General features: G+C 41.5%; 1 protein-coding gene across 1 annotated transcript in view; it reads right to left on the reverse strand.

Moving 5' to 3' along the window:
* DSCAM (DS cell adhesion molecule) overlaps positions 1-21,026 on the reverse strand; it is a 667,301-nt gene that overhangs the window by 518,209 nt on the left and 128,066 nt on the right. Inside the window, exon 4 of the mRNA XM_031684569.2 lies at positions 17,223-17,369. Coding sequence (XP_031540429.2) covers positions 17,223-17,369 — 147 coding nt within the window. The remainder of the gene's footprint in view (positions 1-17,222; positions 17,370-21,026) is intronic.

Consider the following 21,026-nt stretch of genomic DNA (forward strand, 5'->3'; position numbering starts at 1 on the left):
AAATAATGCCAGAAAGGTACAAAATGGAATCTGAATCCAATAAAACCTAAAACATCATAAACTAGATTCTAGAAATAGAATTTTCAGATTTGTCCTACCCAAAAGTGATGTCTGTTCCTATGAAAACATCTAGCTCAGACTTAATCTTTAATCATTGTATCTAAGGCTTCAAAGAACACTACTTTTATATAAATCACCTTTGGTTGCCTTAAATTCTAAAGTAGTATCTTCCAAGTTGGAAAGGATTATCATGGTTATCTAAACGGATAAAAGTAAATAAAAATAAAAATTGCCACAATCATCCAGGACTTGTGGTGCACAGTCCCATCATAAAGAACTGTGTTGCTATTGTTTAATATATTACTTCCTAAAAATTTTTGAGCTCAGAATCCACATGATCTTTTTCCTATCCTCTTAGCCTCTCCATGGACACAGCAGGAGAAATGCTGGAAAATACCCCATTTTATGAACTGACAGGGAACACGCTTGGAAAAGCATTATTCATTTAAAGGACATTTTCCTATGGTCCTAGTCTTGCCCCAGAATTTCAGAGCTCATAACCAGCAGGAAAACAACACTTCACTTAATGTATCATTAATTTTTAAATAATGACATTCATAATCTGCCTATTCCTGGCTTGATGGTGTGCCAACTATGCGTGTTTAACCATGTACTCTGAAGGTTCAGCTAAAAAGTCTCGTTATCCAGGTGTACTTTCCTCAAGTTTTCATTATAGAACATTTTGAACATACACAAAAGACAAAAATGAGTACAATGAACCTCCATGTACCCACCATCCCTTTCAACAATGGTCGAGTCTTGCTGTGCCCCACCCCACACACTGGAGCAATTTGGAGCAAATCACAGATATCATAAAGGCATTTTTAAAGAACTACATATTGGTGAATGACTGTTACCAAGAATAAAAAAAAGCCACAACTTCCATGGCCAACATTTATACATACATAAACACACACACACACACACACACACACACAAATTCACATTTGTTAAAACAAGTAATTCCAGCCGCTTCTGATCTTAGGCTGGCATCTCTGAATTCATTTCATGGCCTGGGAAGGTGTGCTAATGAATCTGTCTCTTATGTTCAGTTACTGTTGATGAGGACTAGGTATAAAATATTTGTTCCAGACCACGGGCACCAACACGGTAGCACACGTACGACTGTCAGAGCTGTCTGATCCACACAAACCTGCCAACAAAAGCAGGTCAGCAGGCTAGAGTGGAGAAGAAAATCAATAAATCTTTGAATTAATCATGCAGCCGTCAGAGAGAATAAGGGTGCACAGAATGAAATGTGTACGTATGGCCTATTTGCTTTTTCTTTCTTCCTTTAGTTTTTCTTTCATTTCCGTCTGATACGTGGTCCCTCTTACAGGACACCCACTCCAACCATTTTCACTTCCGTAACTGAGTTCAGATAATTGTGCTTAATTTACAGTTTCTGTCTCACCTAATTCTTTAAAAAAAGGATTTGAGACTAAGGATAGATACTCCAAATTTATTTAAAAGTGCATTCTAAACTGCTCTTTTTTCCACCAGTCTTTAAATGCTGGTCCCACATGATAGTTATTAATAAGCAACTATGCTTCTCCATAAGACTGGATTTTGCATCCTGTAATAACCTGACAAACACAAAGACTTTTACTGAAGCTTTACACATTGGGTCTAAAATGTCTGACATTCATTCTGCCTCAATTTAATGGGCCCTCCAAAAGAGAAATATCCTAAATCATGTGTCTGCAGGCCTTCCTGTTCTATTTCTGAATAACTATTTCACAACGCTATATATAAAAAATCTATAAACCAATAGCCACTATTAGAGAAAAGCTTAATCTTACATCCTGAATTTAAAATGAAAGCAACTTTGGATGCATTTTTTTCCCATGTACAGCAAACAGCTGTAAAATTTGAGATTATCAGTGATGAATGTGCAATAAATATATATTTTTACATACATGAAATGTGTTTTTTTCTAGTTTCATTATTTTTCTTTAAAAGATTAATAACTATGCATGTACTTACTCTCTACAAAGTGTTTTTTAATCTCAATTAAAGGTATTTAAAATAAACATTTTGATAATTTTGGATAAAGGAAGAGAGGAACACATACGTATTTATCTTTTGTTTCAACAAATCAAACCCAGTAAATAAGATCAAGAGATTCAGGAAATAAACGTGGATTCATGTGTTCAGGACATTAATAAATCATGTAAGTGGTCCAGTTAAAGATCATTCATCAGGCCTCAAAGAAACCAGAGGTTCTGTGTGTCTCACATGTAAAATCAACTTCAGAGTTTCATGGAAACCTTCACTGCAGAATCACTGAAGGCAGAACCAGAAATGGGATGTTTAGATTTTCTTCACTTAGTGATGAGATGGTGCAGAATTTAGCAGAAGAAGAAATGACTGATATATACATTGGTATATTTTTTCTTCATTGAATGGCAAGAGATGGTGGAGAATTTAGCAGAAGAGGGAATAACTGGGACAACAGACTGCCAGAAAATAATGACAATGCAACGTTTATGGACCCTGAGTAAATTCTGGGGATAACTTAAAAATTATCTGCAAGGCTGAAATATACTGGTTATTCATGAACTTTTAATATAAAAAAATTTTTAAAGAGCCTGAATTCTAGAATAATTTTTTACCAAACATTACTTGGAAGTCAGAGCTGTAGAAATGTCACATGCATCCAGACTGTGTGCGCTCTGGCTTTCCACGGAGGGCTGGAGCCTGGCTGCGTTCCCTTTTGGGAAATGGTTCCGAGTTCACTGGGCTTTTTTCAATGATAGGGTTTCAAAGCAAGCAGATAACAATGCCAAGAACTAAAAATGTCACCATCTAATTAGGGAGGGGGAACTCAGGATGGCCCTTCTTTCTTGATATCATCTGCAGTTTGAAAATAACTTGATGAAGGCTTTTTATAAAAACCCCTCACTTTTCCTGGTACAAGAACAATTGTAGTGAAAGTTACTGGTATGATGCAATGAGCACCAAAGGAGGAAAACATGTGTGCATAACAGATGGAGCAAAGGAAGCAAGGACAAATGAGAGACGAGAATAAGGGTGAGGCTGAAAGTTTTAAATATAAAACTTAGTTCAAAAACGGAGAGAGAGAGAAAGAGAGACACTACCCAACATCTCTATCACAAAGTCTAACCTGGTGTGAATACCCAGTGAACTTAGGTTAGGGGAAGTAACAGTGGGGTTAGGAGGGTATAACAACTGGGTGGCAAAGTTGAAGGGAAGGGAAAAGGTTTGGAATTAATGCAGGTTTGAGGACTAATGTATTTTTCTGGGGATCCACTGTTCCATTCATTACCTCCTCAGCACATTCCTGATCCAAAAAAGGTAAAGAAATATTGATTTAAGGACATTTCTATCTATCTACATCTATCTATCTGTCTGTCTGTCTATCTATCTATGTGTGTACCATATATATAGAAACTACCAATAAACATTCCCAGATATACAACATATTATTTGCATCAAAATGCATTTTAAATATTTGATATTGAAATAAAACTTAGAAAGTCAGAATTTTAAGTCTATATCAAAGTGATTCATTTTGAGAAGTACACTTTTCAATGGCTGTTTTATTATAGCTTAGTCAGTTTACAATGTTGTGTCAATTTCTGGTATAGATCATAATGTTTCAATCATACATATACATATGTATATTCCTTTTCATATCCTTTTTCATTATAGGTTACTACAGGATACTGAAAATAGTTATAGTTCCCTGTGCTCAATGAACTTCTTTTAAATCAATTATTAAAGGCACTCCGTTAGCCTCTGCCATTCGTTCAATATGGTAAACCTACTGACTTTATTTTTTACATTTTTTATTGAGTTATAGTCATTTTACAATGTTGTGTCAAATTCCAGTAGAGAGCACAATTTTTCAGTTATACATGAACATACGTATATTCATTGTCACATTTTTTTTCACCGTGAGCTACCACAAAATCTTGTATGTATTTCCCTATGCTATACAGTATAATCTTGTTTATCTATTCTGCATATGCCTGCCAGTATCTACAAATTTTGAAATACCAGTCTGTCCCTTCCCACCCCCTGACCCCTTGGCAACCACAAGTTTGTGTTCTGTGTCTATGAGTCTGTTTCTGTTTTGTATTTATGTTTTTTTTTTAACGATTCCACATATAAGCGATCTCATATGGTATTTTTCTTTCTCTTTCTGGCTTACTTCACTTAGAATGACATTCTCCAGGAACATCCATGCTGTTGCAAATGGCATTATGTTGTCATTTTTTACGGCTGAATAGTATTCTATTGTATAAATATACCACCTCTTCTTTATCCATTCATCTGTCGATGGACATTTAGGCTGTTTCCATGTCTTGGCTATTGTAAATAGTGCTGCTATGAACAATGGGGTGCAGGTGTCATCCTGAAGTAGGGTTCCTTCTGGATATAAGCCCAGGAGCGGGATTCCTGGGTCATATGGTAGGTCTATTCCAAGTCTTTTGAGGAATCTCTATACTGTTTTCCACAGTGGCTACACCAGTCTGCATTCCCGCCAGCAGTGTAGGCGGGTTCCCTTTTCTCCACAGCCTCTCCAGCATTTGTCATTTGTGGACTTTCAAATGATGGCCATTCTGGCTGGTGTGAGGTGATACCTCATCATAGTTTTGATTTGCATTTCTCTGATAATTAGTGATATTGAGCATTTTTTCACGCACCTATTGATCATTTGTATTTCTTCCTTGGAGAATTGCTTGTTTCCTACTGACTTTAAGTAAGTTATTTCTGTGTGCCTCTAGCTCACCTGTGCCCTTTTAAAATGGCTCACATAATTAAAAGTGGCAACTTTAAAAACAATGCCTTCTGCACATATTAAATGCTTACATGACAGCAATGAAGGAATTAAAAATTACTTGTGCAAAAACAACCACACAAAATCCCAGGTTTGAGTCCCCACTTTGCCAACTCACTGCCCAGATGTCTCTTTCTTCCTATAAGAAATGATCTTCTGATGTAAAGTCTGATCCTATGACACAGATAGGACTGGTCCAGACCACATTCCCATCCTCATTCAGGTTCACATCGGGGAGCCCCTGACGCTCACCATGTGACCTTCCCATGGCTCCACCTTCCAGTTCAGGAAGATAGTCTGAAGCTCTTCCACACAGAAATCTACAAATTTTAGATGCAGCATCATAAATTGGTAGAGCACATTTGCCTCTGATTTGCCCACCTATACGCTCTTTGCATTGGAAGGAGAGGTTGATGTGAAACTGTACTTTGCAGTAGTAGGAAAAAAATAGAAAAGTAAAAGCTCTAAATAAAGCGTTAACAATAATTTGAAAGGAAATAGCACCACCATTTTGATGGAAAAGTTACTCATTCAGCATTCAGTCAACAAATATTTATTAAGCCTTATTAGGTACTAGGCATCATAATATTATACTTGAAGTCAATGGGAAGGGCCAATTTTAAATAAAATTGAAATGAAGAAAATTATTTGCATCCTAGACAGTTTCATCTATTTTGGGGTTTTTTGTTGTTGTTGTGCAGTACTGTTTCGAAAGATTTAAAGTCCTTTAACTGTCCTCAAACCACAATAAAATGCTTTCAGCAGATCAAATGTCCAGAAAGTTAAGCCTAGTTTGGATCATATCATATTTGAAAATACGTTACTTGCTTAAACAAGTTCCTACTCTCAAGTTAAGGGTGTTACAGGTTGTGTGTCAGTCAGTTGACAAGTTTTCGTTGACTCATGAATTTATGTACTGCAGGAAACTGAAAGGAAGTTTTTAAAAACACAAATCTCTGTCTTTTAGAGGGTGGAACTGCAAGGTAGGATCTTGTGCAAGTTACTGAAATTCTCTGTGCCTCGGTTTCTTCATCAGTAAAGTGGGCTGATGAGAATAACCACCCATGGGATTGTTGTGAGGTTGTCAGACACAATCTGACACACACTGTTCAGCTATTTAATAACCCAAATGTGTTGCAAGTGTTTAAATTGAGGTCCAAACCCTTCCTGCAAGCATATATTCTGATTTATCTGTGATGGTTAAGGCAAAAAAAAAGATCATTTCATTGTAGTGTTTCGGTCATTTTACATCATCCAATTTCTGTTCCAAAAAAGTAAACATTTAATAAAGAGTTGTTTATTTTGATAAAATTACTATTAGTTCAGTAGCATTCTAATGCTCTTCCATTGAATTTGTAAGATTTTAGATCATTTATCCATGACTTCTTCAGCCTACCTTGAATTTTAACAGCTTTTCTTAAATAGAATTATTTCTGCTTTTACTCCCTTCACACAAACAACTCCTTTGTTTTGGAGCAGGGAGTCTTGACTATACAGTTTCTGGAGTAGGAACACGTCAGATTGGTAGAAGATAATAATATCACAACGACGACACCAATATTTATGGCAAACGCTGTTCTAAGCACTTTACACACATCAACTCATTGAAATGCTACAACGTTTTACTATCGTTCCCATTTCATGACTGAGGACACTGAGGCATAGAAAAATTATGTGATTAGCCCGTTGGTCTGTGGTGGGTCTGGAACATGGACCTACACCCTGGCTTCAGACTCCAGCCTCTCACAGCTAGAGATCAAGACCTGGCTAAATATGTAGAATTCATGGAGCACCTGTCCCGGCATTTCTAATCTTTAAACACTGTACCCAATTCCAAAGAGAGGCAATCAGTTGTTGAAGCTCTCACAGCTGTGAAACTGGAACCCAAAGCCAGGCCTCTCTGAATTCAAAGTCAAGCCCTCACATAGACATGCCAAAACAGAACTCTGGCAGAAGCCTGAACATATGACCCACCTGGGAAATTTTTAAAAGTCTATTTTGGTTTATTTACTGTATTTGCTTACCAGCTTTTCTGAAAAGAATATCTCAGCTAGGCTCTCCTGCATAGCAATGTGTGCTGGTTTTCAGTCTTCATACAGCCCAACTCTGAACAGTCAATACTATCATCATCCCGATGTTCCAGAAACTACACAGACTGAAACAGTCTGTAGTCTTCTCATTATGTCCCTGCGTGTGGACACAGCAATTCTCAATGCAATTTTCCAAATATGGTTCAGTTATAGATGTTCCAGTACTACATGACTGTTTATCCAATATAACTACAGTGACCTTAGAACTGACTTTGGGATTTGGGGTATTCAGGGAAAAAAGAATTTTATTGCATGTAAGTTTTCAGACCACTAACTGGGAAATTTACAGTAGTCCCTTCTAATCCACAGTTTTACTTTCTAAGGTTTCAATACCTACTGTCAACTGTGGCTCAAAAACATTAAAATTCCAGAAAAACAAAATTGTAACTTTTAAATTGTGTACCATTCTCAGTAGCATGATGAAGTTTTACACCATCCCACTCCATCCTGCGTGGGATATGAATCATCCCTTTGTCCCGAGTATCCACACAGAAGGAGCTACCCACCAGTCAGTCACTTAGCAGCCCTCTTGGTTCTAGTAACCCTTATTTTACTTAACAGTGGCCCCAAAATGCAAGAGTAGTGACGCTGGCACTTCAGATATTCTCTTATTGGGCCTAATTTATTATTAAATGTTAACATAGGTATGTGTATACAGGAGAAAGCATAGTATATGTAGGGTCTGCTACCCTCTGCAGTTTCGGGCACCCACTGGAATGCATCTTGGAGTGTATCCACCATGGATGGGGGAGCCGCTATACTATTCATTCTTCCACTGATAACTAACACCCTTTACTTTAGAGAAGGGAAACGCAGGACTCTGATAAGCCAGATAATCCACTGTATCTGAAAATAGATCATTTCTCAAAAACACGAGTGCTCACTGTGTCATCACACTGCTTCATGCCACCTTCTGTGGTAGTACACAGCCCAGAACGTTGAGCAGAGAAGCACAGCAACGTGGGCTTCAGAAATTGCAGAATTAGATTCAGAAAGTGAGTTCATGTGCATATTATCCACGCTAGTCACCTTGGGCTGCCGTAACAAAATACCACAGACTGCGGGCCTTAAACAGCAGACACTTATTTCTCACAGCTCTGGAGGCTGAAGGTCTGAGATTACGGTCTCATCACAGTTGGGTTCTGGTGAAATCTCTCCTCCTTGCTGTGTACTCATACGTCTCTCTTCCTCTTACACAGACACAGTCCCGTTGGATTCGGGCCCAACCCTCATGGCCTCATCTAATGTTAATAACCATCTAAAGACCCCCATCTCAAATACAGCCACACTGGGTGTCAGGCCTTATGAATCTGGGGGTGGGCGGCACAATCCAGTCCACAGCATGATCTGAAAATACAAGTCAAGCAGTTTGCCTACAGCCCCTAATGTCTTGGCCCTGGACCATCTTGATTCTGTCTCCATCCTGGCCTCCAGCCCAGTGTGACACACACAGCTGAAGGAGAGGCAGCTGATGGGGTGGCTGCCAGATGGCGTTCTGACCCTGTGGGGCAGAGCTGGGGCCGCACAGGAACAGCCAGGCATTCGCACTTCTCGTCACACTGCTGAGGCTTTCTGCTTTTTGTTTCCTTCCTTTTAAAATAATTTTTGTAAGGTTCTCTTTTAATATACATTTATCAGTTGTCTATTCTGTGTCAAGCAGGAGTTATAAAGATATAAAATATGTGAAGGAGACAGTCAAAAGGAAATGGAAGTACTTGTTAAGGTAGTGGGCTGAACAGTGTTCTCCCAAAATTTCTTCCTTCCCAGAACCTCAGAAGGTGACCTTATTTGGAAATAGCGTCATTGCAAACGTAATTAGTCAAGATGAGATCATACTGGGGTAGGGTGGGTCCTTAATCCAAAGGGACTGGTGTCCTTATAAGAAGACACACAGAGTCACACACAGAGGAAGACAGACACGTGATGACAGAGACAGAGATCGGAGTGGTGTGTCTACAAGCTAAGGAGCACCAAGGTTGCAGGAAGCAGCAGAGGCAGGGACAGAATGTGGAGTAATTTCTCCCCTAGAGCCTCCGGAGAGAGCACGGTCTTCCAGACATCTTGATCTTAGACTTCTGTCTCCCAGGACTGTGACAATAAACTTCTGTTGTTTTAAGCCACCTAGGTTGTGATACTCTGGAAACTAATAGTCACTATCTGGGAAAAAAAAAAGTAACATGAGGGCAAATTCGTTCATGGTGCGGGAAATGCTGAGTCTGTGTTAGTTACGCTCTGCTGGAAATGGCGGGGGGTGGGGGCAGGCAGTGGGGAGTTACCAAGCCCAGGAGGAAAGGAAGGCCCAAAGTCAGGGTCATCTATGTAGAAGTGATGGATGGAGCCTGGGAAAGGAATGACAGGAACAACAGAGAAAGTGGACATTGAGAGGGGAAGGAAGTGAGGACTGAGTTTGGGGGTCAATTCACATTTCTGAGCAGGGAAGAAAAGATGTGAACTCAAGGAAAGAGATAGTGCAGAAATAGAGACAAAAAAGTCAGCCAGGGCAGTGTAGGAGGGCAGCTGATTTTAGCTTGAAGATGAGGATAATATAAGCAGTATTGTCATCACTGCCTGATAATATTTCATGAATGATCCAGCTAGTCTCTTCAACTTTCCTGAAATGAAATCTCACAAATGAGCAAGAGACCAAAAAATGCACTTAGGTCCAAATTACACCTGATTAACTCAGCTGACCGTCTGTTCCTTATGTTCAGAAAGAACCAAACATCACAGGTAGAGAACAGAACGAGGAGGAGGTCCCTAATAGCAGAACATAAAATGATACTGACATCCACGTGGAGCAAGGAAAGGATCTGGGTCAATGTGTTTGGGGATATTAAAGAATTTGGGGTGAGATTTAGCTAAAGCCTGTGACTATATGTATATTAGGTAACAAAATCCTCAAAGTATACATTGTCTTATTCACTTGATTTCTCCAGCATTTGGTGGTGGGCATATTCTAAAAGTGATAGTTGAGTGAGTGGAAAAAAATGAGTGAGAATAATGAGGATGGATCCATCCCTGATGGATAAGAGTGGTTCACTGAGCCTAGATTGTATGACTAGTACGGTTTAGACTCAACACCTGCTGTCCTTCTAGGGGTCTGGAATCTGGGGACATTCCAGGCACATGCCTACCTGATCAGCTCCCCTAGTAAAAACTTTGGGCACCAAGTCTTTAAAGAGCTCCCTGGTGGATCGCATTTTGTATCTACCTGTTGTCACTGCTTTTAGCCAGGGGAATTAAGCACATCCCCTGTGATTTGATGGGGAAAGAAGTCTTGGAAGCTTGCACCAGGTTTCCTCCAGACTTCTCCCTATGTGACTTTTCCCTTTGCCGATTTTGCTCTGAGTTCTTTCACACTGTGATAACAGGAAGACTATATGCAGAGTCCTGAGAGTCTTCCTAGCAAGTGACCCAACCCCTGACACACGCATAAAATTAAAAGTCTATGATTAAATCTAAGAAGAAAAAATTAATAACTTGGAAAGCCGTTGGCTTGAGAAGTGGAATATTCAATTTGCGATTTTAGTATCCTGCTATTTTATCTTGAGGAGAATCAGTGAAACCAACTTTTATCCTATGTGGAAACTGCAGCAAACAAAAAAAAAAAAAAAAAAAGGAAGCATTTCCCTATGTCACCCAGCTAATCTGAGCCAGAGCTGCAATTAGAAGCCATATTCTCGGAGTAAAACTTGGAGTAGGAAATCAAGGGGCATTTTAGGCTGACCTAATGACCCAACAGCTTCAGCTTCAGAGCAGATGGGGTGCTTTACACACACACACACACAGACACACACACACACACACACACACTCCCTCTCTCTCTCTCTCTCTCTCTCCAGAGATGCTCCAGGCTCAATCTGCTACCATACTTTCTTGGGGTTGTTTTCTTTGCTTAAATATAATGTTAACACATCTACTGCTAAAGGGTCTGTCTCCCTGTCTCATGAGTTTAGAAGTCAGAAACATCATTTTCTTTTGTTTCAGGCTACAATCTGCAATGCACAGTTTCTAACTTTGAGAATGGGACTTCGTCTTCTTCATGAAGGCTGTTAGTAGGCTTTCTGTTTGCTCTGGGTCTTCCAGGGTCTCATTAGTGGGTCATTTTGGAATGTCGGGCTTGAGCTGCTGCTCATCTAAAATGACCTCTATTCTCACTGTCATGTGAACTTCCTCCAGATCTGTAAACAATCCTGTTTTTAATTACTTTCAGATGGCCGTAGAGTAACATGTAAAAGCTCATTTAGTGAGCAACAGACTTAAATGGCAAAATTATAATCCATTAATGGCTTTTAAAAAGAAAAAGAACAGAACCCTCTCTTCCAGTAAACTTTCACCTGAAATACATTTTTCAGTTGTCCTACTCCCCAAAAATACAGCACAGTGAAAATATTATATCTCTCCACTTTTTGAATTCCAGTCTCCTGCATACCTCCTGTACTAAGAATAATTAATAATTAATTATTAATAAATAATAACTAGTATTAATAATAATAATAGGTCAATGGATGGAGAGAGAGTAATTTCTCTTATAGTTTCCACTTGGTCCTATAAATTTCTTTTCAGTGAATGTTAAATAAACGCTTTTTTAATTGTGGAACTCTGTGGTACCTTAAAAATCAAAGATGAAGCTTTCAGGTGAAGCTACAGGTCTGCTCCTTAATCATTTTAATGTTGGTCTCATTCCTTTTACTCATAAGCACATTGAGGGCAGAACTGGGTCTCATCACCATGGCAACCTGAGTAGCTATGTAGCAGATTGCCTTGAAAATGCCCAATGACTAGAAGTAAAAGTAAAATGCAAGTGCCTGAGAAAAAGGGAACATGGGCTCCCAGAGCTCTGTGTGATGGTAACAGAGCCGCAGGTCCTGCACCACCGACCATAGCATCACCCTCTCTGCCCCCAACAGCTGTGCTCCGAAGAGAAAAGATCACATCACTGGTTTTAGTTTGTTTGCTGAAACGTGCTTAAAGAAAACCTTACCTCATATCTATAATGTAATTGTTTTCCCCATCCTAAAATGCACAGACTTTCTTAAATGCTCATGTCTTTTGTGAAACATCCCCTGCCTCCTCAGGCAAAATCAGTCCAAGGTCTGTGTTCCTGTAACGTTTGCCCACAGCACTCACACCCCACACAGTGCAGTAAACTCTCCCCGGAGCTCTCTAAGAGCAGAAGTCATCTCCCAGGGCCCCGGAGAGGGGGATGCTTCTTAAAGCACAGGTCCTACCTTATCTATGATGACCGGACCCAAATGCGGCATCCAAAAACCACAACAAATGTTTCATGTGAAGTGCTGGGCTGATGTACTTTGATATTTAATGTGGGCAGAAAATTGTTCACTTTTACCTGAAATACAGGACAAAGATAATCATCCTTGGACTTGAACTCATTGATCCTAAGAGATAAAATTCTCCTGGAGTCATCACCAGCAGAGGTGTTCAGATGGGAAACTGTCACAGAAAATTGGGCCAGTGCTACAAAGGGAGGCAGATTCTCGGGGAACAGTAAATGTCTGCTTTTTCTATTTTCCAAATCTGGTTACCCTTGGGCTGTGTCTTTGATGTTAATGTAACTAAACCCTCCGTAAGAGTCTCAGGATTTTATCAGAGGAAACAGACACGGAATGCTGGGCTCTCTCGTTGCTGGCCTCCTTGATGGGGAAGAAATTCATAACAGGCCATTCAGTGAAGCTCCAACATGAAGCTGCTGCTCTTGTGTTCCTGCAGGACGGGGGCCCAGGTACCTGCTCGGCATCAGCGGCACCCCCAAAGCACGTCCCCACCCAAACTACACCTTTTCACTGGGCTACAGTCGTATCTGATATTCAAAAGGCTCTCATTTTTGCTTAGAGGAAGAGCAGGGATAAGGGTGCTTTAAAAATGCTCTCAGACCTCACCACTCTCGTTTATCCTGGCTCATTTCGGTTAGGTAAGACAGCATGTTAACGGAGGACCTTGGGTGCACAGTGTGTGCCCGGGCCTTAGACATTTGCTCCCCACACAGTTACAAGCCTTGGGGCGACTTCTGTGCCGGAATCCAAGAGTGAAGGTCAAGCTCGCAGTGCCCTGGGGTCAGGAAGGAGCCCAGGTAGAGGCGAAGCAGGGACACAGCATCATCACAGGTGATGAGACTTTCCTTGCTCTGGTGGGGATTATGGGATTCCTTCCTTCAGTCCTGTCCCAGATGGCACCCCAGCTGCTGCCCACAGACAGAGTGGCATAAACAACATACGCTTTCTTCCGACAGTTCTGGATGAGGGAAGTCTGCGATGTGGGTGCCGGTGTGGTGGGGGTGTAGTAAGAGCCTTCTTCTGGGTTGCAGATAGCTGCCTTTCACCACATCCTCACATGAAGGGGAGAGAGCTCTGTTCTCTTCTTATAAGGACACTAACCCCATCCCTGGGGCCCCACCCTTGTGATCACATCTCACCCTCATCACCTCCCAAAGACACCCCCTCTCCAAACACCACCTTACTGGAGGTTAGGCCCACAACATGAAGGACGCATTCGAGCTATAACAAGACCACTGGAGTATTCCTTCCCAAGATTGTTCGAAATACATGAATGCATTTACATTCTTAACATCATTGAGCTAATGACCTCATATGACAAAGAGGCACAACTTGATTCCTGAGTCGACATTCGGGCCAACTCAAACCTGCCCTAGGAAGAAATCAATGCATGACCTAATGTGCACTAAGCTAATGAATGCCACTGTCAGAATGGCTAGTGACACCACACTGCTCCCATGGAAACCCAGACGGACCTTGGCTGTGTTCTCACCCCTACAAGAACGTAAGCCAGTCATTTATTCTCTCAACCAAGATAAAGGGCAAAATTAGTAAGCTGTGCCAAAAGAAACCTTTTTATTTCTTTTTATAGGAATACAACCATGTTAATTTTTGTTTCATTGGAAAGGAATGACCAGACAGCAGATACTCATTGACCTTAGCCAAAATTTACAAAGAGCCCTGGCTTCAAGCCCCAAGGCTCCCCTGATAATAGCAGCCCTTCGCTGCTCTGCCTCCCCTAGGGGTGCTCTGAATCACGAAGCTGAGCAGTGGTACCCAACATCCTCACAGTAGACAGGTCTCACCTGCACAGGCCACTTTCCGCACCCTCGCCTGACTGACGTTAGCTCCGAGCTTTCTCAAGTCAGCCACCACCAGCACGCCTCTAATCCTACCCCCAAATCACTACTTAGGATCCTTACGCTGGCTTGTTTTGTGGCTGATTTAGTTCATTGCTTTTCTCCACCAGGAGAACCAGAACTAAAGGAAGTGGTCCATGCAGAGTTGGCGTGCTTCCTGGGACAAACTTCCCAGCCAGATTCACTATCCAGGGAAGGGAGAGGTGGAGTGACAGCCAATGACAATGACTAAATCTAAATAAGTTCAACAAGGAGCTTCAGAAATTATCAGTGTATTTACCAAGTAAAGACAAATCAACCTTTTACAGCCCGTCTGCTGTGCATATAGCATCCAGATGGCTTTCTGGAACTCAGAGCCAGTTCAGGCAGGAAAAGTCCCTTGGTCCCTGGGACCTCTCTGCTGTGCAGTGTCTTCCCCTATAGTCAGGAATCCCCAGCGCTTCCCCCACCACCGGGCCTTTGGGACGTGCTGGAGCGAGGTCCCAGCCTCCTCCTCTGAGCCTCCCTGCCTCCTATGTGTGGCTACCTGTGCCCTGCCACAGTCTGGGCTCTGGACCCTAAAGAGAAATTCACTTAAACCACTCCAAACTGGTTTTTATTGAGTCCCACTCTTTTAACTATTTTTCCATTTCTAGTGGCTTCATCACCTCCTTCCCTGAGCATTTTTGCAGCCTCAGAGGATGGGGCTAAGGCACAAGAGGAGGGTCTGACTGTAAGCGATAGTAAGTCCCATTATGAGGCTTAACTCTGGACTTTCTACTTGCAGATTATAACACGGCTATGGGGCCCTGTTCTCTGGTTCAACTAGCTGAGTGTAAACACCTTTCTCTTTCTTTCTGTATCCTTCTCTCTCTCTCTCTATGCCATGTGGAGCATCTTGGGGACAACTTATGTCTGTTTAAATGGCTCACTTATAAACAAACAAAAACTTACTACGGATGTATTCCTTAATGAGGTAAAAGCCTGTGTAATATTGGTTTTCTGATACTTTTGTGAAAAAAGAAAAGCCCAGTGCTTATCCACTGTCCATGCTGTTGCTTTAAAAATTTTGCCAAAGGACAAAGTGCCAATATGATTGAGGAGGGGACACGGGGCCATCAGTTCTTATCAGCAGGATGTCAAATGTGTATTTGCACGTCAGCATCCTCTCCAGGCACCAGATACAAAACTCCTCTCGTTTTATTTTAATTAGGTTCATGTTGGAAGGAGAAAATAGTCTATTCATGTAGATTACAAAAAGGTGAAACCTGCATATAAACATACCACTAATTAGAGACATCTGGGAGACATAACAGATACAGATACCGATATAGATACAGATACACCGATATAGATACAGATACACGACCTCACGGTAGATATTTCTGTTTCTCACCCAGATTCCCAGTTCAGGCACACTCCTTTCAGGAACATGTCTTACTGAAGTCAGACGTGGCCATGTGACTTGCTTTGGCTGATTAAATATGAACAGAAATGACACGTGTCATCTCTAAGTAGAAGCACTCAGAGACAGTTTGTAATTCTGGTCACTCTCCCCTGCCCTCGCCCCTTCCAGGGTAGACGCTGAGGCTGCGTCTCTGACGGCTGCTACAGGGTGGTAAAGACTGAACAGGCCTAGACCTCTGAGTGTGGGAGACTGCAAGTATCTCCCCAGTTTCTCCCCTTCCCCAAACCCACAAGCCCTCACAGTGTACACTGAATGCTCCTGACTCTGCTTCTGGGCTCAGCCAGACCAACTTGTCATCAAATCCCTCCATCTGCAGTCAAGAAACTGAAATGACCTCTGAAGAAGAGCAATTAAGGCCCTTAAGCAATCAAAATTAGCAAATAAAATTGTACAGGTGAGTCTCTATTCTGACTATGGCAATCACATTTCAGGTTTTAAGCTGAGTATTTTTTCAATATTCTAAGTTAACAAATTACTATGATTAATCAACATAACAGCAAGGAATTTATTGTTCAGTGAAGTGTGAGAGACTTCAAATTCACTGTGAAGATGATATTAAAGAAAGCCAAAAACATCTATTACTTCATAGTTTACTGTAATGCGCTTTAAAGACCAAAGATTTAATTTTTCATTTGGACTTTTTAATGGTTTAATGATTTTTTAATGTTCCTTGTTATAATAGTAACCTACACTGTCTAGCAAATCAATAAGCCAAAAAACAAAAACGCTCCATCACCGTGAGAGTTTAGCTCCAGTTTCTCATCTCTATAAGTTGACACAATGTTGGTAGTATCCATGAGTTACATTAGAATGTGTGTGTGCAGGCACAAAGACACGGAAAGAGAAGCAATCATTTATAACCTGTTATACCATATTTAATGCTCATTACGACTCTTGTCCAAAAGCAGCCAACAGTCATTATCCAAAGATGTGCAAAACAGGAAAACTGAGCATAGTGCCCACCTTGGCCTCCCGGCAAGTAGCAAGGAGCAAGAATTCAGCTTAAAAACCATGAGAAAAGAAGAGCCACAGATTCTTAGAAGCTGAATTTCAGTTGTATCATTTCTAGATACCAAAAATAAATAAGGAAATTATTTAGGTACAAATACTTATATACAAAAAATACAAAAAATACTTATATTTGTACCTAAATAACACATTATTTATATATTCTATCTCACTATCAGATATGTATACATATAGTATCAGATATATAAATCTCTCTCAGTATCAGTGCTGGATATATATTCTGAACAGAATGTTCAAGAAAGAGGCCAGAGATACCACACTGTTTTGAAGACACCTCAGAGAATCAGGACAGCATGAGATCAGGACTTCCATAGTTTCACGGTATCAGTCCTCAGTATCGCCGAGGTCTCCCACAGACACAATCAACCTACCTCCCTGTTCCCGGGAGCAGCAATAAAACCCAACTTTCCTAATACGCACAGTGAGAGAAATGAATTTCCATCCATCAGTCAACTCACTGCAGAATGTCTGATTCGAGCTGCATAAACCAGTATGAAACACTAATAACACATTTAACCATGAAACAGCATCAGCCTTCAGCACACTGATTCTTAGTAATAATGAGCAGATACGCGGAGACCCAGGCTGACGCCCAGAACAAGCTGTGAATGACGAGCCTGGAAGCGCAGGGCCTACCTGAGATGAGTGAGACGGTGTCTTTCTCCCATGAGACGACGGTGATGTACGCCTCCACGGAGGAGGGGATAATGCACTTGAAGACCGCGACATTGCCTCTCATGGTTTTCTGGTCCTCCACACGGACTGTATAGGGCTCCCGTAAAACTGCAAGGCAAGAAGAGGATGACGGTAATACACATATCCTCATTCTGAAAGTATCTCTCCAGAACATACACATTGTATCTTACATGGATTAACTGCATCAAATATATTTAGTGGAAAAATATTTAAGAAACCTACATTTCCTGACTTAAAGCCCTTCATTCTGTTAACAATAAACTACACTTAGAACTAAAGGGCATGAGTATGCCTAAAAATGGTTCATCTACCCACTAAGCGCATCTGGATGTGAGAAGTAGTTTCTTAAACAGAAGCTATGATGATAGGGAACTTCCCTCCATGTCCTCTGAGGACCAAGGGAGAAAAATCAGACCATCAAGAAAAAGAGTTAAAAAATCAGGACAGCAACTTCTCCTGGGAATCCTTGAAACTATGCAACAATTAAAATAGCTCTTCATCAGTGAATTGTTTCACAACAGTTGCAAAGCAGTTTTGTAAACAGTCATTCTGCCCCCATCACTGAGGGAAGGATGCTGATAAGGGAGCCTGCCCAAACACTCCCAGAAAATGCTCCGAGGGGACATCCACAAACTAGAGGTCTGGGCTAGAGCACGGGGGTGCTGGGGTCCAGTGCCCATCCTGCAAGCCCACCTGCCTGAGTTCAAATCCAGGCTCTACCACTCACCCAGTGAGCAGTTCTCTTGCCAACTATATGATGGAGACTTTGATAAAAGTATTCACCAAGTAAATCCATTGTGATGACTCAATCAGTTAATGTGGATAAAGCTCCAGAAACATGCCTGCCATGAACAGGCTGGGTAAAGCTACTTGGACCCATACCATCTCCCAATGTAGGGAAGACCATGGCCTCCAGGATAAGGAGATACTGGTGTGTCCAACCCAGGTTATGCCTCCCTCTAACTCTGTAAGTGTAGGTGTAAGCCTTACCTCTCCAGAGTTTCATTTCCTCAAATTTGAAATGAGGGCGTTGGGACAGGAAGATTCCAAGGTCTGAATTCTAAAAGTCTATGATCTTCTAAGATATCCACAGAGACAACTTATCTTACCATCTAATCAGCTCCTTAAAAGTTTTAGTCATTTATGGGACAAATATGTGTCAAGAAAACTGCTATGAAATTAATTTCAAAAGAAATGAATGTATCAACAGAGGTAAGAGTGAGCTTCTGAAGGGAGATCTCCTAATGGGCAGACGTAAAGAATGCTCTAAAAGAAGTACTTTTAAGATGGGTGCTAGCTCCGTGGTTTGCTAAGTATTCCAGCATTGGAGAGTGTCATTATTAAGAGTGCTGATAAGAGGATTGATCCCAGTCCCATTTTTAACATTAGTATTTTGTATTTTCCTAAGTTGGAGAATTATTTTCATTCTCATCTCAAACCGGAGAGACTTTCAGAAGTTTAGGGATCTTCCAAGACCCTCATTCCTGCACTCTGTGTGCCGTGTGATGTGATGTTCATGTGACAATTCCACATCTGCAAGAGATCCATTGGGCAATGATTCAGGTACTCAAGGGCCTGACCCCAGAAACATCATTATACACAGAGGAGGAAACTGCCTGCACAGAAAAACACCTCGATGAACAGACCTTTGTGGAGAGTGGAGTCTATGGCCATAAGTTGGAAAGAGGCAACAGAGACAGGTGAACTAATCAAACTCATCAGTGAATGAGAATTTGGTCCTAGTGGACAGTGGGAAACAGAAAAGGCAGAGAATAGAAGAGAACAGGGGACTGGTCAGTGGCGAAGGCCTGCAGGAAGAGTCCATTATCCCAGGGACAGGGTCACCTAAGCAGGGGTATGAGTCCAAATGAAGTTTATGTGTCTGCATGATGTTTGTTTGTAAGCTATAAAATCAATCCATCTCCCCAAACCTTCAGTAAACAAATGGCTCAGGTGGAGGAATTTTTAATGGAAATCAAGGAAAGGAGCCAAGTTCTATGTCTCAGCCAGGAGACAACTGAGACAAGAGAAAGTGCCCAGGTGGAGATAGAGGAAGTGTCTTTCCTCCACGAGGCCTCATCACAGGAGCCACAAACCTAGAGTTTGGGCACCTTCTCTGTTAGCATCCAAAGTCCCGCATCCTGAGAACCCTCAGTCCCAGTAAGGTGCACACATACCATGGAGTGCCCTCTCCCTTTAGCTGACTACAGGCCTCACCAGCATCAGGACCACTGCACTGTCATAGTTAAAAATCTCTGCAACTGTTTCATCTCCCCATCTCCCAAGCCAGCCCCAGATCTTCTCAAAGCAGGGATACTCCTATGGTGCACTGAACCCCATCCGCTCAGAATGGTATGTGGAAGGAAATTCTCCACTCCTCTCAGGCTCCCGAGACCCTCCATGACTCAGCACAAACAGCCCACCAGTTGAAGGACCTGCTTCCTGCCAGCTGCTGCGTTGATGCTCCACGCCCCAGCCAGGATGGGAAAGGCAATCTCCTCTTCCCACATGCACAAATGTTGCCCCAACCCACAATAGACAAGTGACAACCCCTAAGGGGTTGCAACCTCCATGCCTGGACACTCTTGGTCTCTGATGGAAGGTGGGTAAGAGACATTCCCCAGGCAAGCTGCTTGCAAATGCACTGTGGTGCTGCTAGCCTAGGGCAGGGACAGCATCCGCCATGCCCAACTTTAAAGTGTGTGCACCCGCTCCACCCACACCCCTGCCCACCAAGACGCAGGGTGTCAGTGTTTGCTGGACAGCGTAAGGAGGAAGGGACTGGGAAGGGCTCAGGGTACTAGAGGGATCAGAGGGGCAGCAGTGGTCACTGGGAGGGATTAGGGAGGTGGAGGCAAAATGCAGCTTGGGGCATTGTGTATGAGGTAGATGCAAGAGACAATTAAGGGGGTTATTGTGGGCTGGGCAGAGAGGTACAGAGATGTCCACCATCTGTGCAACTATTATTACCTAATGCTATTATATGAACATCAAGACAACTCTAAGTAAATAGGTCAGACACATGCTATCACTTGCCTTTTCTTAAAACACCTTTATAAGAATAACCGGCATTCAACAAGCTGCAAATGTTTATTGATGTTTTAACATATGCACACACCCAAGAAGCCACCACCATAATTAAGATTAAAAACAGATCCATCATCCAAAAGTCTATGTATCCCCCTATGTAATCCCTCCTTCCCCCACTTCACAAGGCAACCACTGAAGTGCTTTCCACCACTATGGATTAGTCTGCATGTTTTAGAGTTTTATATAAATAAGATCACATAGTACACACATTTTTACCTGTTTTTTTTCTATTCAGTATAACTGTTTTGAGATTCCACCCTGCTACTGTCTCATCAATAATCCATTCCTTTTCATCCACTTGTGTAAATAAGTAACAATTTGTTTACTCATTTATCTGATGGTGGGCTTTGACTCATTTTTGGCTAGTACAAATAAAGCTGAACACTCATATAAAACTCTTTGTGTGGACATATGTTTTGAGTAAGTACCTAAGAATAGAATGGATGGAATATATGGTAGGTGTTCCTCTTTTCAAGAAACTGCCAAACTTCCAAAAAGGCTGTATCATTTTCCTACCAGAAGTTTATGAGAGTCCCATGTGCTTCATATTCTCATCAACACTTGGTCTAGTCATTGTTTTTAATTTTAAATATGTAGAGGGATCGACAGTATTGTGGTGTTAATTTGCATTTCCTTGAAGATTAACGATGCTAA

The sequence above is a fragment of the Vicugna pacos genome, chromosome 1 (assembly GCF_048564905.1).
Source record: "Vicugna pacos chromosome 1, VicPac4, whole genome shotgun sequence".
Classification (NCBI taxonomy): domain Eukaryota; kingdom Metazoa; phylum Chordata; class Mammalia; order Artiodactyla; family Camelidae; genus Vicugna; species Vicugna pacos.